Source organism: Microplitis mediator, chromosome 5, assembly GCF_029852145.1.
Source record: "Microplitis mediator isolate UGA2020A chromosome 5, iyMicMedi2.1, whole genome shotgun sequence".
Taxonomy (NCBI): Eukaryota; Metazoa; Arthropoda; class Insecta; order Hymenoptera; family Braconidae; genus Microplitis; species Microplitis mediator.
Window position 1 is genome coordinate 19,859,027 of NC_079973.1, and position 17,325 is coordinate 19,876,351.

Consider the following 17,325-nt stretch of genomic DNA (forward strand, 5'->3'; position numbering starts at 1 on the left):
AATAATCAAGTTTTAACTCGATTTTAAATCAGTAACTAGTCAGCGATCCCGAGTAAAAACTAGAAATCCCGCCACAAGGCGTAAACGTATTGGCCACACAAATGTTTTATCTATAATGTGTGTTTATTTCTTTCTATTTAACCTATTATCAAAAATTATTCGGTGGGATTTATCTATATCTGTCTGTTGCATATGAATTGTATTTGGTGTAATTTTGAGAAAGTTAAATTAATCTCTAATTTGACTGAGTATTGTTTTAATTAACAAATCTTTTTATTTATCCGAGCAACTGACAATTTTGATAACCTCAAAACCTAAAATTTAAAAGTGACAGTTTTTTCAAAGCCGCCATGTTTCATTGGATCTCTAGTCAAACTGTCAGTTACTGGACAAAAACTCGATTTCTTTCTACTAGGGTCACAACGGGGCTACAGTCGACTCTGTCTAAAGGTTCCACGTCGGGACAGGACCATTGCCTAAAGGTTCCCTCCCTACCATCAGCACTTCCCCTACAACATATTCCCCTCGTGCGCCGAGGCGCACGCAAAAACGAACACATTGCGCAGTAAACATAACCTCAAAAAAACGTGCATTTAAAGTTAGCGCTCGAAAACTGAATTGTGATTCGTCACTCGAGAAAGCGGGTGGGGGAATATCCGGAAACCTTTAAGCAATGTATCCTGGAACCTATAGACAGCGGGAACCTTTAGGCAGAGAACCTTTAAACAGAGTCGACTGTATCAGATATTTTCGGCTGTTTTTTTCGGAAACAAAATCCCTCAGTACAAACGACAGACTGCACATTGATGCACTAGTATCTAATCTAGCGAAGTTTACATTTACTGCGCAAGTGCAACAAAGACAGTACCGTTCGTAAACTTGAGTGTAATATTGGCAAGGTGCGCGACGAAAACGACATCTGTCGACCGCATTAAATCATCCTCAAAAAGCACAGAGAGAATACGGAAAGTTTTTATAAACAAATAATTAAAATTTTTAAAGATTGCGAAATATATGTGTGATACCACATTTGAAAGGTGGAAAAATATAGAGTAGATTGTACTGAAAAAAATAAGTATAAAAAATTTTAATAAATACAAAATAAATATTATTTTGAACGACATAAGGTTAGCTTGTAATAATAATAATAACAACAATAATAGTCATAATAACAAATGAGTTAAAATAATTATAATTATAATTTTTTCAAAGTTAAAATTATTAATTTGCATTAAGTAAAGAAATTGAAGTGATTTAAATTATTCGTAATTTTAAATTTTAAAACTCAACAATTAAAAATACTTTGGGTTAAAAATTTGTAATTTAAAAAATTCCCCGTAATAATTTTTAGCCAAAGATGAATATCATGGATGGAAATGTATAAAACTTGCAATTACTATTTCTGTCAGTATTTTTGCAATTAACAACACAACAACTACTTGTTCTTATTTTTTAACATTGCTTTCATTTAACTATTCACAAGACAAGTGCGATTTAACGCGTATTTCGTCCACTGCAGGCGCTACAATCGATTCGATTGTCCCCACCCTATACTCCACACCCTGCCAATAGAAAAAAGTGCAGACCCCTCATAATGAAAAAAATTTCTTCTTGACAAGTAAAAATTTTTTTGGAGCGAGTAAAATTTTTTGCGCCAAATCTTTTTTTCTTTGTACATAATCTACTATTTTATTTCAAGTTTGTTAAAATAATAGTAAAACAACTAACTAATTAATCTTATATGTCACCAAAAAAACAATTACGTCATCTTTTACTGTTGGTTCTCAGTATAAAAATACATACATTCATTTGATTCTATGAAAAGATGATGTGAAAAACAGAAAAATAAATTCAACTAAGAGGAACTAAAGCATTACTTCCGTGTTAAGTATCCTGGGAATATAATAAAATAATAAATAGTTAAGGAAGGAAACATTATTATAAATTTTTCGCAATATACTAACAATTAATACAATGCAAACACGCTAAATAATTGCAAAAGTCTGTAATTTCATTATACTCAATTGATTTATTCGACAGTTATAATTGATAAGATAAGATATGTTAAGAGAATAAAACAGGTATAGATTTCATAGAGAATATTTATCATACTCTTCAGTGTTTTCACTTTTATTAAATTTTTTTTTTTTACTTTTTTTCCAAGTGTTTTATGTTTGATCTCTAGCTGAACTAACCGTCTAATTCCATTCACTTTATGGTTTTTGTGTTCACGGACTTATTTTTTGAATTTAATAAATAGATGGCTCATCATCATAGTAAAGAAAAGGTTTTCTTACATTTTGTCTCATTGCAATGTCATACAATTGTCGTACTTCATGTCTTCTACGACGCATCAGAGAATCTGTTTCACCCAATTCACTGATTATTACACTTTCACTACTGCTCTCACTCCTAATTTTTTTTTTTAAGGATAAATAATGTTATTATTTCAAAATAAATTCATAAATTTATATCTATTGTCAATAATTATTATAATTATTTACAATACGAGCAAAAAATATGTTAGTATGTTAATGTTCAGATAAAAAAATTATTAAATGTAATTATAAATTTATAACCATAACTATCCATCATCTGTATATTTCTGTATTGTGTAATTTTAGTAATGAAAAAAAAAATCCAAGGCCAAAATAAATGTATATCTTTATCTTTTTCTCTCAAGCCCTTTGTTTAAAAAAGTCCACCGTCATAAAAATTAAATCTTTTTTTTTTTTTAAATAAATTATTCGAAACAAGTGTTACTCATTAGTCGCGCCGAAATACCGGAAAATTCGCGCATTAACGTAACTACTTGCTTGAAGGTTTTTTTTTATAACATACTATAGAAGACCTTGAAATTATTATGGAAAGTTTTTTTAAAAAAAGGTCTTGTTGAATAATACATTTATGTATTAGTGTACACTGTAAAAAGGGCGGTGTTAAAATGAAATAACACCGGCGTAAGCGGAGTAATTTGGCGGTGTTAAAATACCGGTGTTAAATCGGTAGAAAAAAAAAAATTTCACGTATGGAAATTATAAATATAAAAATTTAATGAATATTATCTAGAGGAAATTTCAATTTTGTTATGTACTTATTTAAGTTATTATTTATGTTGTACATAATTTATTTAAAAATTACACAATTTTACACCCGCCATTTCAATTACCATTAATTTAATTAATTAATAGAAACACCGTTTAATTACAGTGGTCGAGTAAGTAAAAATATTCACAAAGTAAAATATTTTAACACCGGAAAATTTTTTCTACACCGGTAAAAAATATTTATACAAACGGCGGTGTTATTTTCACACCGTTTTCGGTGTTGAGATTTAATACCGAACATTTTAACACCTATACCACATGAAAGTACCCCGGTTTTTTTTAAAGTGTAGAGCAAATTAAATTCGAAGATATTTTTATGAATAAGTTATTGAAGTGTCAATAATTTTACTTGAATCATTGAATTTTCATATGAAAATGTATGTATTTTTGTAACTAATGTTGATTAAACAAATTTAAAAAAATGCCACAATTTTTTACAAAAGTCGGCGTCTCGTCATACAACAAAACTCAACTCTTGCTTTCTAGAATAATTAGCGAAGGCTGTGAATGCGTACTCGCGTGCATCCAGCCAAAGAATTTTTATAAAAGACACGCATCTATCTCTATATGTACATACATATATACACTTATACATACATTTGATACATTAATACATGCATTAATAAAAAGAAATATATGTATATGTATTGATTTGTAATAATAATAATACTAATGTAAGACAAGTATAATTGATCCACTGTATAGGTTTAATTACCATTATAAATGTATATTAATTATTATAAGTTATCAAGAGATCACGCATTCCTTGGGTGCATGATAAAATAAGAATTAAAAGACACGCATGATGATTAATATCAGTCCCGAGAGCTGTCTACTATCATCGTGTAAACCGCGAACGAAAAATGATTCAAAATTAATTAATCGGCATCAAATAAAATTATGAGTAAAGATTAAAAACGAGCATGAGCACACGCATTTACTATTTGCTACTGTGTATTTCACTATACTAGTTAAATTGATGTTTACTTAACACGACAGCTTCTGTTGTTTATAACAAGGTAAGATACTCTTTCGGCATCGTAATCAAAAGTAGAAATAAGATTTATTTATCTTTCTGGGTCAGACAGTTTGTAAAGATGTTTTATAAAAAAGTTATTCGTAGTAATGATAAAATAATGATAATAATAATAATAATAATAATAATAAATAAATAAATAAAAAAGCGAGAATAGAGAAAATAAATTTTACTCGTGAAACAGACTGTTTATGGAATGTATTGAGAAATATGTCTAACCCGTTGTTTGCGTGATTCATCTTTAAAGAGGAGTTTAAATACTCACGAGAAAAGACAATAGAATAGCTTGCGTACTGAAAAATTAATATAAAGGCCTTTTAGCAAGTCACTATACTATATACTTCAATGACAAGTATAAATATTTTACCTTCAGTTTTATAAATATTTTATAAGTTTAAAAATAACGCGTTGGATTTTTTCATTTTAATAACAAAAAAAAAATATTTTATACTTTGAATGATCATATCGCAATGAAAACTTATGAAATATTATCATAATTTCATATGAATAAGAAACTAATTTTCCCATGTTATATGCTCTCTGAAAACGAATTAGTGAAAATCACTTTGGCAGTAAATAGTCACTTTTTGACAGTAAAAAGTATAACAATATTTGGATTAGTGACATACTTTTCACTAGTAAACAGTGAATAGTCACTATTTTCACTACAGTACAATCTGGTAATAAGTTACTCGGCTATAAGTTACTTCCTCTCTATTTTTTTCGCTCGTCTCGAAACGGTACCCCCACTCCAGTTCCACTAACGAAAATTTTCGGTTATCGCGAAAGAGAGTTTCTGCAGTCTTTTTATAAGTTAATCAAGTATGCATGTAGATAAATGACTAATGTCAACTAGCTTATAAAAGGACTGCGGGCACAAACACAAACACGACGCACACATATGCAGAAAACCGAGTGATCGCCGAGTGAAAGACAGTAGTAGGGAGGAACCATTTCCGAAAAATTTTTCTCCTATAACCTTTTACAGTAACTTATAACCAGGTTGCAGTGTATATTAATACAGAAGTGACTCCTATACTGGCATAGAAGTTTTTTCCATTATTTGATACACTGTCAAAACTTTGCGAAGTGAACGCGGACTAAATCCGGAGTGAATGCGAAGAAAATGACAGTTTATTTATTTAATCCCCTTGGGGTGAGATTTACTCCGAAGAGAAGTTTTAATATTCAAACTCCGGATCGGAGTAAATGCGGATTTAAATAAAATCCAGATCACTCCGTTGAAAAAAACAAACTCTCAATTTACTCCGTATACGGAATGATTTTTTTTTAAACTCTGGAATTCCGAGTGATGGAGTGAATTTGAATTTTTAAAAAATCCATATCGACTCCGAATTCACTCCCGATTTTTCGCAGTGTACAGTATTACTTTTTTTTCCTGTCATATAGAAAATTTTTCCACATGTTTACAGAAAAAGAGTTTCTATATTACATAAGAAACATAGTATAATTTTTTCACTATGTAAAATAATAATCATCATAATTATTTAAACCAAACTACAAACATGAAATTTACCAAAAATTATTTTAAACCATTAATTTTTTTAGTGAAGAAAAAATTTTAATTATACTGACGTGTGATGTTACAAATTTTTGATGGAATTAAAAAAGATAATAAATATTCACACAAACTATTCATTAAATTATTAAATATAATTATCAGTCAAATGTTGAAATTCACAGTCTATATATTTAAAAGTTACAGTTAAACCGTAACAATAGCAGTGTAATAGAACTAGAAAACACTATTGCGGACTATAATAAATCACTTTCACGAAATGTGAAAGAAAAAAAAAAATTGTGGTTTTTAATATCAAAATATTTCAAATAAACTCCTGAGGGCTTCAATTATTATTTTAAATAATAACTTTTCTTTAAAATTTATTTTGTTTCCGTCAAAAATTTCGGTGATAATTTTTTAGGTGAAATTAGAAAACAAAAATTTACATCACAGTCGTACAGCTTTTAATAAAAACAAAAAAAAAGTATGTAAAAAATGTATTCCTCATATGAAATAATATTTTCATAAGATATGTAATCAATGTTATTACACGTGGTGATGAATTGAAAAGAATTTTTTTTTAATTATTAAAAAACAGAAAAAGCTCCAATTTGCAACAAAAACAATCCAATGAATAATCCTATCGATGATAAAATTGGATAATTACAACTATCCCAATAATAATTTAAGTAAAAAAAAAAATCTATCGTAAAACCGCAACACTAAACTAGATTCCAAGTATCGGATTGCAAATGGTACCATCATACTTCGCCTAATTTTTTTTTTATCATTTTTTTCGGCACGCCCGATGGCCGATCGAAACGAAAGGTCACGGAATAGAATGTAAAAAAGTTGGCTTATTCACTTTATCGGCACGCCACCCAGTCGTTTCGTACCCATGAACGACGTTTACGCGAAACAAAGAGGACAGAATCAGGTAAAGGCTTACACATGCAGACCTATCTACCTGGTTTAAAAATCGAATAAACTCTAATCCATATCTCGTACCAGGTACACTAAACTTTTAAACTCTTCACTACCTATATAAAACATAGCTATCTATTATTTATACTACTTTATATTTTCTCCGTACAATTATCATGAGTAATTGACATTTGATAAGTAAATTAATATTTACAAAAAATTATAACTTTCGTGATTACAAATTCAAATCCGGACTAATAAGGATAGGTACTTATAGAGGAGGAGGGGGCAAAGTGAACCACTTCAAATTTTCAAAACTTCCAATTATGAGGGCGAGTGGTTCCCTAAAAATTTTCTATACGTCAATAAATTTGGACGGATAATAAACTTATCGAAATTTCTTATATAATGAGGGCTAAAATAGACCACCAAAACTGTTCGTTAATTATAATTTATTAAGAAAGTTAAAGATAATAACATTACATTTTAAAGTTACATCGCAGCAGACTATTTAAATTATTTTTTATATTATTAAAATACAATTGTTTTATAGTAATTTGCAAATATCACAAGTGTAAAGAATAAAAAATATAAAATCCGAAAATTTTTGGAGGGCCCACTTTGCCCCTAATTTTTTATTTTTCAATTGGAATGGACGCAGCATAATGGAGTGAAAATAAGTGTCAAGGTCTAAATGAAGTGAACGCGTAAAAAAAATTAGTGATATTATAATTATTTTCCATAAGGGGCTAACTTTGTCCCCCTCTCCCCTACAAAACACTGTAAAAAATTTACGGAGTGAACGCAGATTAAACCTGGAGTGAATGCGAACCGGATGACTGTGTATTTATTCAATCCTCTTGGAGTAAAATTCACTCCAAAGAAAAGTTTACTTTAATATTATAACTCTTAATCAAAAAGAATGCGGATTTAAATAAAACCTAGATCACTCCGAAATCACTCTGCTGAAAAAACAAATTCTTTATTTACTCCTTGTCGGAGTGCTTTTTTCTGAAACTCCGCAACTCCGAGTGGCAGAGCGAATTCGGATATAGATGAAATCCGTAATCACTCCGAATTTACTTCTGATTATTCACAGAGTATTGCGGCCTATATTAGTATAAACTACTGACAAAATTAATGTCAATATGATTTGGTAATGAAGGGTCGATGATTTATTGCTAACGTAGACCAATTGCGTGCGTTATATGCGGTTATCGCATGTAGACACGTCGTGCAAAATCCGTACCTGAATAAATACTAGTGAGTCACGATCGAATGTTGTTACAACCTGAGGGCATTGCACGTGTGTATATACGTACATATATGTATATATATATGTATAGCGTATATAGTAATATTTATAATAGTTAAAGAGATAGTAAGGTAGTACAGTGTCCTGGACAACCCGAGTAACAGAGTTGAGAGTCGACTGACTCGAGACTTGTCGCTCATATTTTTTTTCTTATTTATTCCATTTTATCTTTTATTTTATATTTATTACTTCTTTTTATGTATCTTACTAACAACTGCACTTCTTCAAATTTTATTTATGCTGCATTACACTGACATATATATGGTTATAAACACGTATTTTATAAAATGTTAAAGTATATATTTTTAAAATACGGTTATATTTAATGATTGGCGGTTTATTTTTTTTTTAATAATTTTTTACCAATAGACGAATTAATTTTTTTTATTAAAATCACATTTAAAAAAAAAAAATGATTTGATGTTTCATTAAAAATTTTATTATTTATTAGACGTAGGAATTTAATATTAATATTAAATTATATAATAAAAATAAAATTTATATCCATTAATAATTGCGTATACACCTGGCGAAAGGATTACCTTTAAGTGTAAAAATACTAATCAATTATTTTTCTAACACGTTAATAACATTACGTACTAATAGTCCTTTCGCTCTAAATTCCAACAAAAACCCACAAGTACGTTGTGTATAATACAGCATATTTCTATACGATCAATACCAGCATAAAAAAATAAAATAATAACGATAATGATAATAATAATAAAACGGTGTATGAGTCATGTTTGGTGGGTAAACGCGTGACGTACTGTGGTGGTACCACACATACGTTTTTTTTTACTTTATAAATTATTACAACTCAACAAGATACTAAAACCTCATTTTACCGTAATTACAAACATAAGTACAGATAAATATATATGTTCATTTATATATACACTGCAAAAAATTTGCGGAGTGAACGCGGATTAAATCTGGAGTGAATGTGGAGCAGATGATTCCTTATTTATTTGATCCCCTTGGAGTAAAATTCACTCCGATTTGGAGTGGATTTGGATTAAAATGAAATCCAGATCACTCCGAAATCACTCAGCTGAAAATACAAACTCCGTTTTTACTTCTTTAAAAAAACTACAATAACCTTGAATAACTTTTGAAGGAATGAATTTAACCAAAATAGTTAAGAAACTTTTTTTATAGAGCATTTAATTTTCTTCAAGATTATTTATTGGCTTTTGTCCGAATACTAATTTTTACGTAAATTACAAAATTCAAAAATTGTAAAATCATATCAATGTTCAAGGCATGATTATAAGGAAACGATTCATCTGGCGAAAAATTTCAATCAGACCTTTTTTGTAGAGCATTCAATTTTCTTTAAGAAATGTTTTCAAGTCAATTTCGTTTATCTCGATGGCTTAAGAGTTATGAGACGAAAACCCGCTCAGTAAAAAAAAATCAAAAATTGCGATGACAGATCTTTTAATATTAATATTAAGGGCTAAAATTTTCACAATTTTTTTTTGTCATCCTAAATAATATTTTCGATATACTTTAAAAAAAAATAGTCTATTTTTTTTCGCTCAGTCAAATATATATATATACTATATAAATATCACTATTGACGATCTTCCGTTCGTCAGCCGTGAACAATTGAAACGGCTTTGGCTTGAGAATGATTTGAATCGAGTTGTCGTGCGTGTCGCCGCATAGAGCGAATGTAAACCGACCGCAAGGTGATACCGTTACCGATTTTTTTTTCAGTCGAGTCACCACGCGACCGGGGCTTACCGAAGCTAAGTTTTTACTCGCGGTGCGTCTTGTTGAAACGAGCGCCGGATAAAAGTTAAATATATATTTATATTATGTATGTAAAAGTAAAGGTAAGTGTATGTAAGTCTGTAAGATTAATGGTAAGGTGAGAAGAGAAAAAGACACAAGATATACATATATATATACTTGGTTAAATTAAAAAGAAAGGTAGCTGTGTATATAACGACTTAGAAGTAATGAGATTTAAAAATTGTCTACGGTTATAAATAAATTTGAGGGCATGTCCGGTCCTCTAAGAAATTGGATCACTACTTTTTCTTTTAGTTTCTAGGCCTATTATTTATCAAAAAAAATTTTTCTCCTCAATTATCAATTAAACTATTAAACTATTATATTTAATTAAATTAAAAAATTAAACATTTAATTTATTTAATTACATAATTAAAAATAATTGTTAACGCTTACCCAGATGATATACTATTATCAATATTAAATGAAGCAATGTAATTATTATCAGATACAATTAAAGGTACTCTTCGTGGTTCATATGTTAGTCTATTATTATTTTCATTCCTATTAAGTAAAATTTTACCAATTAATTTTATTTATATTTTTATGTTAAGTTTAATTTTAATTGACACATTAACTAATTATTAGCTAATCACGTATCATGATAATTAATTCCTTAAAGTGACCAGTAAATGGCAATCAATCTAATCGAATCAACGAGCCATTAATGCAAATAATCAAGATATAACTCAAGTCTGTGATTTAATTAGGTAAATACCAATTCAAGTACACACATATACCTGTAAAGTATATGTGTGTATATAAATATATATGTACAAGACTAGGGATACTAAGAATATAATCGACCCTAATGCACTTGAGATAAAATGAATTAGAGCAAACCTATCCAATCTACTGACATCCGGTACAGTGAATTTAATCGATAATATAAACTACGGAATATGAAATTGTGTCATTACCCCGTGGCATAAAGATGCTCTACATATTATAATTATTATTAGAAAAAAAAATAACTTTTAATAATAGAACTATAACACATAGTGAGCCCTTGACATACCCAACGGGAACGTGCAAGGTTGCTGCGTATTCGAAAGGATTTCCTGCTACTATTACACCTTCTTCATTAATTAAATCCGTAAATGTCCTATCATTAATTATATTTGAACTTGTATTTACACTCTGTGAAATCATCAATGGGTTAACTCCACTTGTTGGATAATACAATGTTGATACTGTCATATCGCTTTCTGCTGGTATATTATCTGCGTTTATATAATTTGATAATTATTTGAATTATCTAATTAATTTATAAAAATAGTTATCGATTAAGATAATAGTTTATAAGCCGTATTTCGCGGTCAAAAAAGTCGTCACTTTTTTTTTTAAATACTATAAATATTACTATCCGGGTAAAAATATTTGAATAAAGACTAAATTCGGCCGAAATCACGAAAAGACTGCGAAATTTCATTAAAAGCGGGCGAAAGTTGGCCGAAAAATTGTTATTCTTGATAAATAGGCCGATAATTGATTCAGCCTATTAACTATAGTCAAAACAAAAATATCAAATTTGGTTAGCTATAAATTAGTTGGTATCAAAATTTAAAAAGTTGAAATTTTTTCATCAATCAAATTTGGGCTCGAACTAAAATTAATCACGTGATAAATAATTTTTAAAATTTCTCGCCATACTTTTCAAATATTGTACTATTAATTATAAAAAGATTTCTATAGATGAGCAATAGCAATTTTTTAAAAAACCATCAATTTCCGGATGAATTGAATGAGGATGTATATAAAAGCCGGTATTTGTTACATAACTTTGATTAAATATATATAACTATTAAACGAGATAAAAAATACTGATGACTTTAAAAATGTATGATGCGGTAATCGTTTAAATTCAGACAATAACAAAAAACAAGAGCTTTGGCTTATAAATTATCCTGATCATCAAAAATATTTTTAAAAAATTAATGATGTTTTTTTGTAATAAATTAATTTTAAAAAATTTAAATAAAATTCAAATACCATTAATACAAATTTTTGGGCACTTTTCAAAAGGTCAAAATATTATTAGTTAAATATTAATAATATAGTAAGATATTAAGTAAATATATGATTGATTTATTACTTGTAAAAAGTGATGATGAAGCTAATGGAAAATTAGTAGAATAATATTGAAATAAATTAGACGGTCTAATTGAAATCTCCATTTGATCTGAAGAGCTCGGGCTAATATTATTGTCCAGATACAAAGACATTGATGGATGTTCTAAGAGATTTATAAAATAAATTTAACAAGTGTCAAAGGTCGTGTTCGACAGATACAATAGACAAAAAAAAATTTTAAATAGTATGAGAAAATTACCCAACGTAAAATTGGAAGTCAAGTTTGAAGATTGGAACGAATCGTTTAAATCACTAGCTACTGTTTCATTAGAAATCGCGTCTTCATCTTCTCCTTCATTTACTTCTTCTACTTCCCCTTCTTTTAGATTATCCGCGGTATAGTTTACCTCTCGCTGACTTTTAAATCTCATTAAACGTTTCAAATGATTGCCAATGTTCGGCAGACTTGACCTAATCTATTTATTATTCCGTATAATTTAAAAATAATTACAAATCTTATTCTAAATAACAATCGAGTAGTTTATATTATAATTTTTCATTGTTTATAGTTCAAACTCATTCTTATTAAAGACCATTAATATTAATTAATCATGAGTTATATTTTAAAACAAATAATAAACAAACCATTCTACCGAAACCAGTCTTTATTCTTTCATGAGCGGGGTAACAAAAAGAATTTTCTTGTACTGACACCGAAGTACCGGGAATCGGATCACCCAAATCCTCAATAATTTGTACATTCAAATTTTTATTATCAGCCATTTTTTTAAATTTTTTAATTAATATTTAATTTTATTTCCCATACTTTACTAATTTTGAAACCAATGACAGTTTTCCGAAAATTTTGATACCAATGTCATTGAATTATTTATCACGTCATACTTCACACCTGTTAGGTTTTTGTTTATGTTTTTAATAAAATATACAGAAGTTGGCTCATATTTTGAAAGCCGATAAAAATACTCGATGATTTTTGCTGTCGTTTGAGAGCCGCTTATTTTATTCAAGCAGATTAAAAATTCAAAAAGCTCCGAAATTTTAGATTTTTCGAGTTGAAAAAATTTGAAGGATTTAAAAGAATAAAAAATTGGCGATAGTGTCACTTTCAAAATAACTAAAAGCGAGGCTATACCTCATAATTATTTAAAAAATATGTCTTACAGTCACAGCTAAAAATTATCTGTCAAGATATTTTTTAAATAAAAAACTTAATCATATCAGCAGACGATAGAGATTATATGATCAAGTTGCTGAAGAAGTCCCAGTAAAGGGACGAAACGTCCAATTTATGGTCAAAATTAAATTCTAAATTTTTAATTTATTGTCCACCTCCCTATGACTATCATTTTGTTAAATTTATAAGTATCTGTACATTTTTATTTACAAGAATAGATATATTTTAAATTCTCAAACGTGTTATCAGTACGAATAGAGGATATCAATGAGATATTTGAGATTGTCAACAAAAGCGAGAACTTATAGACATATCTGAAGGTTGAACTTAAGATACGCTCGTAAATATTCATGGCTAAAGCGCATCATTTACGATGTCTTGATAAACAACGATAACTTTTCTAAGTTATCTCATAGATTTCTGTGTTTTAGTGGGGCTTAAATTTCTAGCTAAACATTTAAAAATTTTTAAGTATAATCAAAAATTTGTATCTCGCAATATTTTGTTTATTTTTTAATCTGCCGTTGAATACACACCCGGGTAAAAAAATTTCAAGTCAAAATAATGATAAAATTTTTTCTCGGCCGAAAAAAGGCCCAGGTAGTAAACACGGGACTAAAAAGTAGCTAGGCCGAAAAATCACCAATAATGAAACCTAAAAAAAACGAAAATAGGCCGACTCATTTTATCGACCAATTTTCGGGCTGTTTATAAGAATAATAAAATTTCGGCGTATTTCCGGTCAATTTTCAGCTTCTGTCGTTAAAATTCTTCGGCCTCAGCTTAATTTCGGCTAAATTTAGGCCTCAATAAATAAAATTCTATGGTTTCTGCGTGATTTCGGACAAATATTTTTACCTGGGCACTTGAAAAAAAAATTTTCTGCAAACCGGAATAAATAGAGACTCACTTCTACTCATTAAGGATATAAATTAACTACTCCAATCTAGAAAAATTTTCAATTATCGTTGCTCCGCAAGTTTAATAATAAATTTCATTATTTTTTAACTTTGGCATTTAAGTAAATTTTCAAAGTTTGTTATTCATATATATGTCAAATTTTTTAATTTTATTAAATAAATTTTCATTGAGTATAAAACTTTTCATTAAAAAGCAACGTTTTTTTTTCTTTTTTTTTTCATTTGTCAAGTGACACTAGAAAAAGTAAACAACTAATCCTCATTTGACTCACGTGTAAAAAGACCGTCCTTAATACCAGCGATCAATTTATTTATTTAAATTACTTATTAATATTCATCAAATAATTTGTTATAAATTTTCGTCACGTTTTAAAATAAAGATAATTATTAAGCACAAAGTAAACTCGTATTTTAAAATGATAAAAATAATGATTTATAAAAATTTACAGGTTGTCAGTTTAGATAAATCATTACAAGACTATGGAGCAATATAATAAAATAAAATAAAAAATTTAAATTACACGTGAATGCTCGAATCAAGTGAACTTTGGTCGTATCACACACTTGCTATAATTGATTATTAAACTACTGAACAGTAATAAAGTTAACAAGGCCTCACATTACGTGACATTACGACAAGGAATTTGTCTACTCCATTTATTAAATAATAACAATAACAACAATACTAATTATTATTATTATTTATAAATCTTTTAATGAAAATTTAAGTTAAAATTTTTTAAATAAAACTTAAAGTAAAAATTTCCATGATACTGCAGTTGACGTCTAATCATTTTAGGATTCTTTTTAAAAATAATAAATTACAAAAAAAAAAATAATTTGAAAAAATTGCACCTGTGGTTTTTTAAATTTTCTACATGTGCATTTTTCTAGATTTTTTTTTTTTGTTATTGATTTGTTGAAAAAAAAAATCCGAAAATTGTTAATTGTCTTCTAATTTCACGATCCTAAAGTTAGCAGCCAATTAACAATTTTCGGATTTTTTTTTTCAACAAATAAATTACAAAAAAAAAAAAATAAAAAAATTCACATGTAGAAAATTGAAAAAACTATGAGTGCATTTTTTTTTTTTTTTATGATTTATCGTTTTTAACAAATTTCAAAGATTATTAAACGTCGGTTAACTTTAGTATCATTCAATTTCAGGATTATAAAATTTCTTTGATGAATAAAAAAAATGTTTTTCAATGAAAAACTAAAAAAAAATATTTTATAAACGAACCCCAACAAACATAATTCAAAAACCCTACACTTGAAAATAAATTATTCAAAGGGTTCCCTTGATGATTTCATCAATAAATACATAAAATAATAATAATATAACTACAGTATAGTAGCCTAGAGTAAAATGAATCAACGATTACTCGTAATCGTGTAAGGAAAACAATGGATTTATATAGCCGGTAAAAAAATTGTTGTCAGAAGGTCGTGAACACAAACTTTCTAATCGTTCAATAGAATCAATATCCATAAATAAAAAACACACGCACACGCGTACTGAAGTAAACATTGGATTAAAAAATGAGTCTAAATGTACCAGACATACGACAAATTTAAAATTATAAATAAATGGAGTAAATATTTAAAAAAATAATATTTACAAAAAATGCACTTATTAATTTTTTAATTTTTTAAATGCGAATTTTTAAAAAATTTTTATTCTATTAATTATTCACTCATTTATTAATAATTTTAAATTTGTCTGATCTCTGCTACATTTTCACTCATAATAAAAAATAATAAATTTAAAAAATCAAAAACTACTCACCGGATATGCGTATGGGGTACAAGGAACGTAGAATTCTCTGCTCATAATACGAGAAACCCAAACATTTAAAAAAAATAAAATAAACCAAACAAACTAAATATTTTTACATAAAAAAAAATATCTCGTAAATAAAATCCACTTGATTAATTTTCTATACGTCGATGTAGGTGTTGGTTTTTGCGAATTTTCAATTAAGGACAAGGGAAATGTCAAAATCCCAGTGGTGCCATCTCGTGATGTCTGTAATGTCGTCATAAGCTGTCACGAGGGTTAACTATATTATTTTTTTGACACTTAGCATTTTATTTCTGACATTTTCACTTTAAAATTTAAAAATCACTGTCTCAATTTTATTCAAAAACTCCATTATCGATCAGGTAAAAAAAAAAATTGTTCTTATCACAAGACACTCATCTACTCGACGTAATTTCAATAACGTCATTAATTGTCGTCAGATAATTACTATGACGACAATGATAAGCTGAAGGATTGCGATTGTTATTTTTGCGATGATGATAAAGTGGATGTCAAGTAATAAAAATAAAAAAACTAATTATTCTTGGATGCATAACTGACACTTGATTATTTGAATTTACTCTGATTGTTAGTTAAGTTTAAATAATAAAAATTTAAAGACACAATCACTCTGTTAAAATGTCATCACAGTGTTACGGCGATTGCGTATAAACAAGTGTAAAAAATGGCCGGATTCGTATACGTGAAACCGGTTTTTATAATATTAACGAGTCATTACGATTGATTGAATTAAATAATAATGTTGCAATGAGACGAGACAGAGCTACGCCATTTTCACTTTGTCTTTTTTTTAATGTAACACGCACACACACACAATTACACCTGACTACTCGTATTTTAATACGAGTTTTAAGTTAACACTCCATTCGCGTCTGATGGCAAATGCCTACTGATGTCTCATGTCAATTCTCTTTAATCCGATGGCGCTCATGCTCACACTCTTCCGGCGAGTTTTTGAACTCGATCGTTGCTGGCTCGATAAAGTCGCTCTACTTTATTACCACTTAACATTTTATTATTTTTTAAAATATGTGTAAATAAATAATAAAATATTGAACAAATTAATTTAATTGGTAAATAATTTAACTTAATAATTATTGAATTTAATTATTTTTCAAATTTACTCAATTATGATTCAGCGGGATATGGAATTATAATTTTTTAAATGTAAATATTTATTGTTTTATAAAAATATTTTAAATATAAATGATTTATCGGTACTGATTAATAATATTTTTCGTGAGATAAAATGTTTTTGCAGTGTGACTAATCTGATAAATTTAATATTTTTACTACAAACCGGAATCATAAAATACTGCGATACTTTTCTTAAATTCTCATTTAAATAATTTAAAAAATGTAATACAGAGTTTCTGATTTTAAAAAAAGATTCAAAACAATTTAATTTTAATCCTATATCGATGATAGTAAAGTCAGCGGACATCTGACAGTTTTTTGAATTTTGAAATAATAAATTTAAATATTTATAAAACAAAAATAGAAAAATGCGTGTTTAGAAAATTCAAAATTTAGTACATCCATTTTTGTACGACTCGTGATGCGAAGCATCAGAGTGTACTTTACGATCGAATTTAAAATTTTATT

General features: G+C 28.1%; 2 protein-coding genes across 4 annotated transcripts in view; both read right to left on the minus strand.

Annotated features, from left to right (window-relative positions):
- The window catches only part of LOC130667701 (rho GTPase-activating protein gacZ), an 88,717-nt gene extending 72,015 nt beyond the window's left edge, over window positions 1-16,702 (minus strand). For 2 of the 3 annotated variants that reach the window (XR_008989876.1, XM_057469491.1), the window contains exon 1: window positions 15,685-16,702. Coding sequence is in view for 1 of the 3 variants with exons in the window: in XM_057469490.1 (XP_057325473.1) it covers window positions 15,685-15,729 (45 nt within the window). In the remaining 2 variants the exon portion in view is untranslated. The remainder of the gene's footprint in view (window positions 1-15,684) is intronic. The other variant, XM_057469490.1, reaches the window with a different exon arrangement.
- On the minus strand, window positions 1,769-12,665 carry LOC130667702 (uncharacterized). Its single transcript, XM_057469492.1, has 6 exons — window positions 12,426-12,665; window positions 12,040-12,256; window positions 11,803-11,943; window positions 10,726-10,930; window positions 10,104-10,211; window positions 1,769-2,412 (listed from the first exon to the last, which is right to left on the minus strand). The coding sequence occupies exons 1-6, from the start codon at window positions 12,561-12,563 to the stop codon at window positions 2,250-2,252; spliced, it is 972 nt and encodes a 323-aa protein (XP_057325475.1). The 5' UTR covers window positions 12,564-12,665; the 3' UTR covers window positions 1,769-2,249.
- Window positions 16,703-17,325: the final 623 nt, after the last annotated feature.

Coding starts and splice junctions, on each gene's coding strand:
- LOC130667702 (XM_057469492.1), bottom strand. CDS start 12,563: ATGGCTGATAATAAAAATTTGAATGTACAAATTATTGAGGATTTGGGT. Junction 12,257..12,425: donor AGACTGGTTTCGGTAGAATG/GTTTGTTTATTA, acceptor AATAATAAATAG/ATTAGGTCAAGTCTGCCGAA. Junction 11,944..12,039: donor GACTTCCAATTTTACGTTGG/GTAATTTTCTCA, acceptor TAAATCTCTTAG/AACATCCATCAATGTCTTTG.